This window comes from Octopus bimaculoides, chromosome 15 (genome assembly GCF_046866305.1).
Source record: "Octopus bimaculoides isolate indiv1 chromosome 15, ASM4686630v1, whole genome shotgun sequence".
Lineage (NCBI taxonomy): Eukaryota > Metazoa > Mollusca > Cephalopoda > Octopoda > Octopodidae > Octopus > Octopus bimaculoides.
Genome location: NC_142942.1, coordinates 33358888 through 33371628, shown reverse-complemented (window position 1 = coordinate 33371628; position 12741 = coordinate 33358888). Strand labels below are relative to the sequence as shown.

Here is a 12741-nt window from a genome sequence, read left to right as displayed (position 1 = left end):
TTCAGAGTGGTGCCAAAGCATGACTAAAACACAGAAAAAGTAACAGTTGCAACATTAGATTTTGTTTTCACATTTTAGAAAAAACGTTTCTTTCTAGTCCTCAATATATAAACTACTTGTAAGGTGACAAGCTGGCAGAATCATTAGCACACTGGGCAAAATGCTTAGCAGCATTTCATCTGTCTGTACGTTCTGAGTTCAAATTCCTCGTGTCGATTTTGCTTTTCATTCAATAAAGTAAGTACTAGTTGAGTACTAGGATTAATGTTAGCGATTTAGTGCCCACCGCCTTCCGAAATTGCTAGCTTTGTGTCAAAATTTGAAACCAATATGTAAAGTATTTGTATGTATATTTTAAAATAAGAGAGGCTGTATGTTGAAGCTGCTGGATTATTAATCACAAAGGTGTATGTCCAAACAGAAGTAAAGCCTTTGTTTTACCTCCAGCAAACTAGTTTTAAAAGTAGTAATCTCTCTTATTCTGTATTTAAGTGATGAGTAAAATATCTAAATGTCTGGGAAACGATAACCTTGAGGTTGATTATCTCTAGTTGACTTGTTAGAGAAAACTGAAATAACTGATTGAACATATGAGAATGGTCCCCAAGTTAAACATGTCTGTACCTTGATTCAGTCTGGTCTGAACCATGGCAGTGTTTGTTAGTATAGCATATAGGACGTGATTTTGCCCAACAGACAATTCAATCTGTTTATATATATCATCATCACCATCATCACCTTTTAATATCTGTTCTCCATGCTAGTATGGCTTGGACAGTTTGACATTGGCCAGCTGAAGAGCTGCCTATATTCCAATTGTCTGTTTTGGCATGGTTTCTAGGGCTGTAATTCAAAGGGTCAGCCTTGTCACACTGTGTCACGCTGAATATCCCCAAGAACTATGTTAAGGGTACACGTGTCTGTGGAGTGCTCAGCCACTTGCATGTTAATTTCACGAGCAGGCTGTTCCGTTGATCGGATCAACTGGAACCCTCGACGTTGTGAGCGACAGAGTGCCAACAACTATGGCTGGATGCCCTTCCTAATGTCAATCACTTTACAGAGTGTACTGGATGCTTTTACATGGCACTGGCACAATCTATCTAAAGTTTCATGAAGTGAAATGTGTCTGGTTGTTATTGTTTAACCTCAAGTTAGCCTTGATTGAACAGGCCTGTAATCAAAGGTATTTTAGCCATAATGGCCCTTGTCTTTTTAGAAGTATGTTGAGAACTGCATCTTGTATACAGTGCTTTCTTCAAGACATTAGAGTATTAACTGTGGTAAACTTGCCTGTTATTTTGTGCAAGTTCAGTGACCACATAGAGAGTTTCCTTTTAGCTCTGTGAAGTGGATTATATTGGTTGTGTGATAATCTCTATTCTTCAGTACACAAGTCCTTGACAATCCATCATATAATGTAGGTTTAAAGATAAACTTAATTGTTGTATTTATTTGTGTATATAAATGTTTGTGTGGATCGGATGGGGAAGGTAGTGAACTCTATTGATAATAGTTTCTTAAATATAAGTGCTGGCAAGGCTGTGAAGTAACAAGCTTGCTTCCCAACCACATCGTTCTAGGTTCGGTCCCATTGCGGGGCACCTTGGGTAGGTGTCTTCTACTATAACCTCAGGCCACCAAAGCTTTGTGAGTGAATTGGATAGATGGAAACTGAAAGAAGCCTGTCATAGATATAGTTGGAAATAAAGTGCAATTGATGGAAATAAGAGAGTCCTGCCTGGAGAAGGATGCAGTTAGCAAATTCAGAGATTGTTGCTGAGGTGATAGAAAATGGTTCTGCTGAAGAATCGTGCTTAAAATGTGATGGTAGTTGAAACTTTCTCATTCAGTTGGATTGCCTTCTTTTGGATGTAGACCTCTACCATCCCAGATGTGTAAGCAGTGGCTCAATATTGGTCAGATGGGAACGTCTGATCTAAGAAACAAGAGCTGGATGAATGCTGTAAGCAGGAAACTTAGCTAAACTGTTCTTATCCTAGACATGGTTGTTGATATCAAGTGCATCAACATTGCTTTATGGATGTTTAGAGTAATTAGTTACTCTATTTTCTCATGATCTAAAAATATATTTCTCTCCATTTGTACAAGTACATTTCCCTATTTAATTACCTTATTGATTTAGCATCTACAGTTCTTTTTGTTTTTAATATCAATTTGATATGTTTTTGTGTTTATAGACCAGGATCTTACATACAAGATCTCCATAAACAGAAAGAACGTTTGGAAAACCACATATGGTAAGTACTTTGTAAATGACTTGTTGGCAAGGTTCCATTTATGAACTTACTTCATCTATTTTATTGATTAAACAATATTGTTAAGCTATATCCATTGCTGTATTTGTTTCCTTAAATACAGTAATACCTGTATTTAAATGTAAAACATCTGTTGTACCCATTCATCTTCAAAGTTACAGTATTGTCAAAAAAATTTTTTTTTTTAATCGAAGATTTTGGTTCTTTTGTATTCAAACTTTTTGGAAATCTTTTGTCTGCTGCTACCAATGTTACATTCTGCCAAGATCCCACTGGAATATATCATGCATTCATCTCAATTACTTTGTACTCATGGACTCATTGCAACAAAACTTAGCTTTTATGTAGTTACATCCATAAAAAATCAGCCAAGCTACTAATAATACACTGGAAAAGTTTTGATAGAGGAAGTGAGTGTAAACTGTACACATTTGCATGTTATTGAAGGGACTGGAAAGACATTTCCATATCAAGAAAAATTAACTCTTGAATTCCCCTTAAAGCAAATGGATTTAAAAGGTCACCTCTGCTAGTACATGTAAAAGACACCCAGTGCACTCTGTAAAGTGGTTAGCATTAGGAATGGCATCCAGCCATAGAAACCAAGCTGAAACAGAAGCCTGGAGCCTGTTGCAGCTCTCAAGCTTATCAGCTCCAGTTAATCTGTCTAACCCATGCCAGCATGGAAAACGGATGTTAAATGATGATGAAATGAATTCGTTATTAATTGATGTCTATATCACAAATCTTCCAGTTAATAAGGTGTTTCGGAATTTGGCAATTGTTGCCTGTGAAATAAAAACGAATTTTGAATGTCTGAAAATAAGGTTAGCACAGTTCACAGAAAATTTCTGATAAGAGATATGCACCTTGTGTTCTGTCCAGAGATGAATTATGATATCAAATATGTACATTTTTGTTTGTTTATCACATGCTTTTTTTTCATTTGTTTTAAAATTAGTTTTGTATTGTGAATGTATCAAATATAACTACACTTATTTGTTTGTGTACTATACAAATTTTAGGGCTGCCAAGATTTTTGAAGAGAATGGCTTAAAACAAACCATTTATTCCATTAAGTTGTCACAGGTAAATAACCTTAATTAAATATTTTGTAACAATCAAATTATGTTTATCCATGTAACCACAGATGTGCATTCATGTGTTTATTTTACATTGTGATTTTCACAATCTTTTTAGTTTTCTTTACACCTGCTGATATTACTAAACTATGTATCTCTCATAGCTAATTACCTTGGGTGGGATTTATTGCTCACAAATAACTTTCTTGTAGCAAAGATAGGAAATATCTAGTATTCAATCTGTGTGTATACATATGCCAGGTCACTTGAAGAATGCTACTAGTAACACATAATTCATTGGGTTATTAGTGACTAAACTGGCACCCCACTAGACTAGTTTTATGACAAAGGTTACTAGAAACTTGGCTGGACTAAAACAATATTTGTCAAGAGGATGGGTGAACCTAATGTAAGGTTGAGGACTGTCGAGCAATAGTTCAGGGATTTAGAAATTCCATTGCTATAAGACCACTAGGAGTCGGGCTTTGTTTATTTTTTGTTAAAGTATGCCTTTGGGGAGAAGGTTATTCTTATATACAAAAAAAAAAAACCTGTAACATTACTGAAATAGATATCTTGCTTTGGCTTTTCTCTTAACTCTTTGGCTTTGACAATGAGCTGTTGCAGTGTTGTGCAAGCAGTTCTTCAATTTTGCCTGGTATGCTGTTGTTTTCTGGATTTACATATATATATATATATATATATAGATAGAAGGGACAACAGAAGAAAGAAAGAGACCTCAATATTATGTAAATAGAGGAATTTATCTGTAAAAGTATGTGACACTTATTCGGTAGCCATGATAAAACTCAGAGTTTTGGAGTTTTATCATGGCTACCGAATAAGTGTCACATTACTTTTACATATATATATATATATATATATATATATATATATATATATATATATATATATATGTTAATATATATGCATATTCTTATATGTTTTTGCTTTGATATGTATATTTTTGTATATGTACATCTGGTATGTGGTTGCACAATTGACTTAGAACTACAATGCAAAGCAGACTTTGTATTGAAAATCTGCTCAAACTATACTTGTGGTTTCTTGTAAGAGATTGGGATAGTGTTAAGACAGTGCAATATGGTGAAGAGAGTCAGAACGTAATAATGAAGGTAAGTGTTATGAAATAATTAGGTAAAGGTAAAGCCCGCCTTCAGTCATGAATGACCATGGGATTACTCCTAGAATGTTACTCTCCAAGGCACAAGTCCGGGCAAGATTGTTTATGGAAGACCAAAAGTTGCCCATGCATACCAGTCTTCCCTCTCCATGCCACCGATGTTATCCAAGGGAAAGGCAAAGGCTGATACAGCTTGGTACCAGTGACGTTGTAACTCATATCTATAGCTCAGTAAACTGGAGCAACGTGAAATAAAGTGTCTTGTTCAAGAACACAACACGGAATGGTCTGGAAATCCAATTCACTACCTCATGATTGTGCCATTATATGGTAGTAAAACATTTAATGGAGATGTGGATTTATGACTTTATAGATGCCTGGTAGAATGAGGGACATGGAATAAATGCTAACTGGAAGAAAAATTGGTTGTCATACTTTCTATTTGTAGGAATCAGAAACAGCAGCCAGAAATATGCTAGTAAAGCTCACACGAGCAGCTGGAAGAAGGTAAGTTTTACTGTCTATTACTTAAATATTGAAGCTATCTGTTTCAGAGTTTCATTAATTAACTAAATAAGCTGATCATTTAAATATATCTCTTATAGTTATATAAATGAAAACTTTAAGTAGAGTGGCTGGGTGTGAGGCAGTGTGTTAGACCACTTTCTAGTGGTTAGACCCAGTGGGTGGACAGGCAGGCAGGCAGGTAGGCAGTACACTATACTACACTACACTACACTATGGAGTGGTTGGTGCTAGGAAAGGCATCTAGCTATACAAGAACAGACAATGGTGCCTGGTGTAGTCCCTGGCCTTACCAGTTCCAGTCAAACCATCCAACCCATGCCAGCATGGAAGAGGGATGGTAAATGATGATGATATAACAGGCTTTTTTCAGTTTCTGTCCACCAAATCCACTCTTTGGCTTTGTTTGGCCTAGGGCTGCCCAAGGTTCCACACTGTGGGACTTGAACCCATAACCATGTGGTGGGAAGCAAACTTCTTATCATACAATCATACCTGTGCCCATGGGTTGCAAAATAAATTTCTTAACCACACAGCTGTACCTGTGTAATATACTGGACACAATTAAGATGATGAATTTTTTATCTTGTTTCATTCATTAGACTGCAGCCATGCTGGGGGCACCGTCTTGGAGAATTTTGGTTGAATTAATTGGCCCCTAGTTCTTAAGTGCAAACCATTAAGTTATGGGGATGTAAACACACCAACAGCAGTTGTCAAGCAGTGGTGAGGGACAAACACACACACTCACACACATATATATGATGAGCTTCTTTCAGTTTCCATCTACCAAATCCACTAATAAGGCTTTGGTTGGCATGAAGCTATAGTAGAAGACACTTACCCCAGGTGCCACACAATGAAACTGAATCTGGAGCCATGTGGTTGGGAAACAAACTTCTTACTGCACAGCCACACCTGCGCCTATGTCTATTGAGAAAATTTATTCAAAATTTGATCAAAGGCCTTCCATTTGGGACCATGTAGATACATAGTGTATCTAGGCTAAATACACCTCGAGACGTGTATAGTGTAATATTAGGGATATTTGGCTGCCGTTTCTAGCAGATCAAGTAATCATGGAGAAGCCCTCTTATTGTGCTTACTTTTGAAGATAGGTAACTCTTTTCAAAAGCCTTTCCCTTTTGAAACGGCTTTTGCGTTTATATAGCAATCATTGAACCAGGAGGAAAATTCTATGGGGAAGCTGTTCAATCTGTAAATCTGTGGCTGTTTGTGATAAAATAATGAGTCACATTTTGTAAAAAATATAATGGCAGATTAAAAGTTTTGTAATTTTTTTCTTTTTCTTTACAATCAATTAGGACTGATTAATGTGTTCATTTTCTAGGACTCCAAGTTTAAATGAAAAGGGCTGGATTTCTTTACATGCCAACGTCATGCACTTACAAGAGAAGCTTTTCAACCAGATCAGCGTTGCTGAAACATTGGAGGTAGATTTTCTTTACTTTTTTTTTTATCAATTTGTCATTATTATAAATTTTGGTTTTAAGATAGAATAAAAAAAAAAAGCAAAACAAACCAAAGACTTTGAAGAGAGAATGTGGTTATATTTGTCCTACTGTTAGTACTTTGGAATAAAAAAAATATATAGAGGACATATCAGTGACAAAATAGGTGTAAGTTACTGTACTTTAATAGGAAATTGGGTATGTTCTTTTTCATTGAGCAATGAGATGAAAATATATTTGCCTATATGGGAAGAATAGCTGTTGTATTATCAAAATATCAGTGACATGGAATTTGAAATACTGATCCTCTTCCTCATCTGTGTCTACCACTGCCACCACCACCATATAAGTCTGCCTTCCATGCTGACATAGGTAGGATGGTTCAACAGGATCTGACAAATCTACTTCAGCAGGATTTTCTACAGCTGGATGCCCTTCTTAATGCCAATGTTTTGAATGTAGTAGTGGGTCCTTTTTTTTTTTGTCATGGTACCAGCACAGGTGAGGTTACCAGGTAACTCATCAGACAAAAACATCCCCACAACTGAGTGTGGGTGTAGTAGAGATGAAGGTGGTTTTATCTCCAGTGTTTAGATGTTAAAGTATGATAGAGGGACAAGACCATGCCTTGCTGTAGAGAAGATACATGACTACGTCACATTCTAAAAAGATGGGTAGGAGTAGCTGGAAAGAGACAAGATGATGCTGATGAAGAAGCAAAAACTCCTGAAATATTGCCTATACACCTGTTACGCATTTGTTTCATCTTCTGTCCTGTTGTTTGTTTATATCTGGTGTCTCGGATACAAAATGTAACAAAATCAGTGCTGGCTATAATTTCTATAGAAAATCTGTAGAGATGACCTTAATATGTGATATAAGTTTAGGGGTAAAGTGATATGAAATAGAAGTAGCTCAAGAGGGAGGAAGTGGTAAGTAATGGTACAGAAAGGGTGGAGAACAGCAGAGTAATACATCTGTAGAGAGATGAGAAATAGGGAGATGATGTGTAGGTAGTGGTATGCAAAGAAGGAGTATGGGGGAGAGGTAGAGAGAGAGATTAGAGGTACATAAGTGCAAATATAGTAAGTGGCAAATATAGGAAGGAATGCAGTAAGCGGCAGGTATGTGTAGGTGGAAATAAAACTATTAAAAAAAGAAGTTTTGGTTTATTTCATTTTTTTGTGAAAAAATTTTATATAATGAATTGAATGAGCGTTCGGAGTATATAAATGCACAGTGTCATTTGGTAATACTACATATATTGTATAGATTTATGTTGTGTACACCATTTATTATAATGTTTATGAGAATGTTTTATGATGCACTATATCTCTCTTGGCAGATCTTTGTTGCAAGTCTATTATGCTCCAGCAATTTGGACACCATCAGTTTGGCTAAAAACTACATTGCAAGAAAACATGGTGATTCCAGATCATCACAACAGAGTGATGGCTTTATAAAGGTACCATTTAAGAGAACTGTAAAGTTAGTCCTGTCAGCATCTCAGGAATACTTCAATTCGGCTTTAGACTTATCGCATTTTTCAATGGAAATGGCTCAGTAAGTACGGACATATTTTTTCTGTTAAGATTATGCAAAAATACAATTTATTTTATACTAGCAGCTAAGCCCAGTTTCACCCGATCTGTTTGGATGATGTGACTGTGATTGTTTTCAATTGGGCATAATCTATAACAGTGTTTCGCAACCTTATCATTACCGGGTCCCCTGTTTCGATTGGAGCCTCCAACTGTATGAAAATTTCCTGACTCACCCCCTTGTCAGAAAACAGCTTCAGGAGTTGTGAAGAACGAATTTGTACGTAGTCTGTTTGTGAGAGGTATTCTTTTGGACCTCTGTCTAATCATTAAAACATTGAGCGATCTTTTGATATGGGAACACACGACTGTCACTTACAAACCACTTATAAACCACGTGTGTTTATTTACAGTTTTGAAGATGATCGTCGGTTTCCTTAAAAAATTAAAATTTTTTTTGATATGGGGTTGGGGGGAAAGGGGATCATTTGAAGTCTGCGTGAAAGCGAAAGAGACAGAGAGAGCGTGATTGTATGAGTTTTTTTGAAAGTTCTTTTGAAGTTGGTGTGAAGCGGAAGAATTGGTGTGTGTGCGCGTGTGTGTGTGTGTGTTTGATGGGGTGTGCGAGGCAGAATGTGTAGTGTGTATGTGAATTGCTTTTGTTAGTGTGTGTGAAGAGACAGAGAGAGTAATGTTGCTGGTGTGTGTGTATGTGAGAGAGAAAGAAAGCGAGAAAGAGAGAGATAACTGGAATTTTTTATTCAATTTTTGTAGTGAGTGAATGTGTGAGTGATTGACAGAGAAAAAGCAGGAGAGAGAGAAAGGTTATGTATATATGTATGAATGGCTTCAGTGACCCCCCTACACGCATGCACGCAGGTTATGTATGTATGTATGTATATATGTATGTATACATAGATGTATGTATCTATGCATGGCTGAGGGAGAGTTAGCTGAAATTTTATTCACTTTTTATAGTGAGTGAATGTGTGAGTGATGATAGAAAAGGAGAGAAAGAAGTTATGTATGTATGTATGGCTTTGACTGACTCATCCTGTACTCCCCTTGTTGCTAGCAAAATGGTATATGCGGGCTGTGTGAGTAACTGGTTGTTTAAATGGCGGAAAGTTTTAATTGATTTTCTCGGTAACTATGGGGGCTAGGAAAAAACTACAAACCGCATTCCAATCTATGCACCCGTCTCCACATATGTGCCATTTTTCATGTGAATCCACCCAGCCGTTTAGCTGTGAACCTCAAGACAAGAAAGAATACAAGATTGCCCATGTCCAATTTATATTATAGATAATAATGAGTAATTAATGCTGTTTAATTAGGTTCTTACTGTCCAGTGTATGTGGTTAGCTTTTATCTTTTACTCAGACTACGCTCATGCTGGCACACTCAACTGCAGTACTTATTTTTTAAAGTCTGGTGCTTATTCTATCAATCTTTCTTGTCAAATTGCTAAGTCACAGGGACATAAACCAATACCAGTTGTCAATCTACTTACAAAGCTTTGATTGGCCCGGAGCTATAACAGAAGACACTTGCCCAAAGATCCACACAGAGGAACTGAATCTGAAATGATGTGGTTGGGAAGCAGCACATATGTGTGTGTGTGTGTGTGTTATACATGTCTCTTATACGTTTGGAGAACACATGCAACACGCACACACACACACACACACACACACACACACACAGTCGGGCGGTACTGGCAACGGCCACGCTCAAAATGGTGTATTTTATGTGCCACCCGCACAAGAGCCAGTCCAGGGACACTGGCAACGATCTCGCTCGAAAGTCCTTACACATGCCGCGGGCACAAGTGCCAGAAAGGCGACGCTGGGTACAGGTGCCATCACAATTTCGCTTTTGCTTGCCCCACTAAGTCTTTGCAAGCTGAGTTTCGTGTCCAATGAGGGAGACGACGTTGGCATGGGTTCCAGATGTTAAATTTAACTCGATTTCAATTTCACTTGCCTCAACAGGTCTTCGCAAGTGGAGTTTAGTGTCCAATGAAGGAAGGAAGGTATGCATAAGTGGACTGGCTGAGGCCTTAGATTTAGGTCTCACTTGGCTTGCTGGGTCTTCTCACGCACAGCATATTTCCAATTGGCAGAGTTTCTACAGCTGGATGCCCTTCCTAATGCCAACCACTCAGAGAGTGTAGTGGGTGCTTTTACGTGCCACCGGCACGAAGGCCAGTCAGGCAGTACTGGCAACGGCCACGCTCAAAATGGTGTATTTTATGTGCCACCTGCACAAGAGCCAGTCCAGGGGCACTGGCAACGATCTCTCTCGAAAGTCCTTACACATGCTGCGGGCACAAGTGCCAGAAAGGCGACGCTGGGCACAGGTGCCTTCACAATTTCGCTTTCCCCGTATATATATAAAGGGTAAAAACCCCCTTTTGTCATGAATGGCCATGGGATTCCACCTAAAAAGTTCCCCTAGAAAGTCTGGGCAAGATTGTTTATGGAAGACCGGCAGTTGTCCATGCATACAAGTCTTCCCTCTCCATGCCACGGATGTTATCAAAGAGAAAGGCAAAGGCCAATACAGCTTGGCGTCAGTAATGTTGCAACTCATTTCTACAGCTGAGTGAACTGGAGCAATGTGAAATAAAGTGTCTTGCTCAAGAACACAACACACAGCCTGATCCAGGAATCCAACTTATTACCTCGTGATTGTGAGCCCGACACTCTAATCACTGAACCATGTGCCTTATATATATATGTGTGTATGTACACGAATGCATATGATGAACTTGTTTCTGTTTGTGTCTGTGAAATCTACTTACAAAGCTTTCATTGGTCTGGAGCTATAACAGAAGACACTTGTCCAAGGATCCACACAGAGGAACTGAATCTGAAATGATGTGGTTGGGAAGCAGCACATAAATGTGTGTGTGTGTGTGTGTATATTATACATGTCTCTTATATGTTTGTATTATACCCATTTGTATATGCATAAGAGACATTAAGAGAGAGAATTTTCAAGAAACAAAATGTGTAATCTATTCTGATGTATGTGTATTTTCCTTGTAGATCCTGTCTCAATTTGGTAGAAGAAACTTCTATAGCTATTCAAGAAGAACTGGATTTAATTGAAGCATTATCAATTCTAGGGGAGTTTGAAATCACTGTCTTACCTCTGCAAAGTTGGTTTTATATTTTATATTTTTAGCTGTATTTTCTGAATGCCTTTTCCTGTCTGTCTAAATGTTTTACTAAATTTGTATGGTCTGAATAAATATCTTACCTGTTTAACTATAAATCTCTCTCTCATGTAATCATGTGTTAAATATCGTGGATTCTCCTGTCATTAGGGACAAGTGAAGGTTCTGTAACTTCTTGTTGAATAACCTGTGCTGGTGATTTATTTATAGTAGTCAAATCTTTGTACTGTACATTAGCTCACTTCCTCCATCAAGTTGACATGGTCTATGCAAGACCACAGTGGGCCACAAGCTGAATGTCAGAGTGATTGCAGAGCAGCATGAAATGAAGTCTTTTGCTCAAGAACAGAACACACCCGGCAGTCTAGGAATCAAACCCACAATTTTGCAATTGTGAATGCAACATCCTAACTACTAGGCCATGTGTGTTCACACATACATATAAGCAGGAAGAATTATACACTCACAGATATGATATAAAGACTTAAAATATATATCACAGCAGAGTTAATTTAATGAGAGATATTGTGTTATACAGAAGAATTCAGTCCCATAATGAATAATGTAAATGATCAATAGCAAATTGGTCACATAATTTGATCTTTGATGTAATAATTAAAAATCTTAAATGAATACTGATTCTCTTTTCTAATTCACAAACTATCCACAAACACATATTAACAATCTTAAAATGTTCTTAAAATGTATTCTATATAAATAAGTGGCATGCTAAAGGAAAACTGTCTTCTTCTTGCAGTTCGACTTGAAAAGAATAGACTAAAGTATGTTGAAGCAGCTCTCAATAGTCGTTCCAATTCTTACCAACTTTCAGACAAAGTAAGTTGATGTTGTTTAGCTTCAAGTTAGCCCTGACTGAACAGATCTGTGACCAAATTGACATTCACCTTTTGCAGTTAAAGAATATATATTTTAAAAACATTTGCATTTCAGTAGAGACTGTAGGATCATTAACCCACTCACTTTCAAATTAAACCCTTTCTTTCTTTCATAGAAAATGTCTAAGTTTAGTTTTAAATTTAATGTATTAACCCTTTCGTTAACAACCCGGCTGAAACCAGCTCTGGCTTTGAGTACAAATGTCTTGTTTTTATAAGGCTTGAATTAAAATCTTCCACCAAACCTTAGTCACAATTTATGTTCCTAACACTAACTGAATGATAACTAAGTTATTTTACTACATTCTTTGTTATCATCATCATCATCGTTTAACATCCACTTTCCATGCTGGCATGGGTTGGAAAATTTGACTGAGGACTGGCAAACCAGATGGCTGCACTAGGCTCCAATCTGATCTGGCAGAGTTTCTACAGCTGGATGCCCTTCCTAACGCCAACCACTCTGAGAGTGTAGTGGGTGCTTTTACGTGCCACCGGCACGAGGGCCAGTCAGGTGGTATTGGCAACGGCCACGCTCAAATGTGTTTTTTACGTGCTACCTGCACAGGAGCCAGTCCAGCGGCACTGGCAATGACCTCGCTCGAATAATTTTTTCAT

General features: G+C 37.5%; 1 protein-coding gene across 2 annotated transcripts in view; it reads left to right on the top strand.

Moving 5' to 3' along the window:
* The window catches only part of LOC106878217 (NBAS subunit of NRZ tethering complex), a 132460-nt gene that overhangs the window by 66115 nt on the left and 53604 nt on the right, over nucleotides 1-12741 (top strand). For both annotated transcript variants that reach the window (XM_089363670.1, XM_014927365.3), the window contains 7 exons: nucleotides 2202-2261; nucleotides 3305-3368; nucleotides 4954-5012; nucleotides 6382-6484; nucleotides 7848-8065; nucleotides 11097-11209; nucleotides 11985-12064. In XM_089363670.1, coding sequence (XP_089219796.1) covers nucleotides 2202-2261; nucleotides 3305-3368; nucleotides 4954-5012; nucleotides 6382-6484; nucleotides 7848-8065; nucleotides 11097-11209; nucleotides 11985-12064 — 697 coding nt within the window. The remainder of the gene's footprint in view (nucleotides 1-2201; nucleotides 2262-3304; nucleotides 3369-4953; nucleotides 5013-6381; nucleotides 6485-7847; nucleotides 8066-11096; nucleotides 11210-11984; nucleotides 12065-12741) is intronic.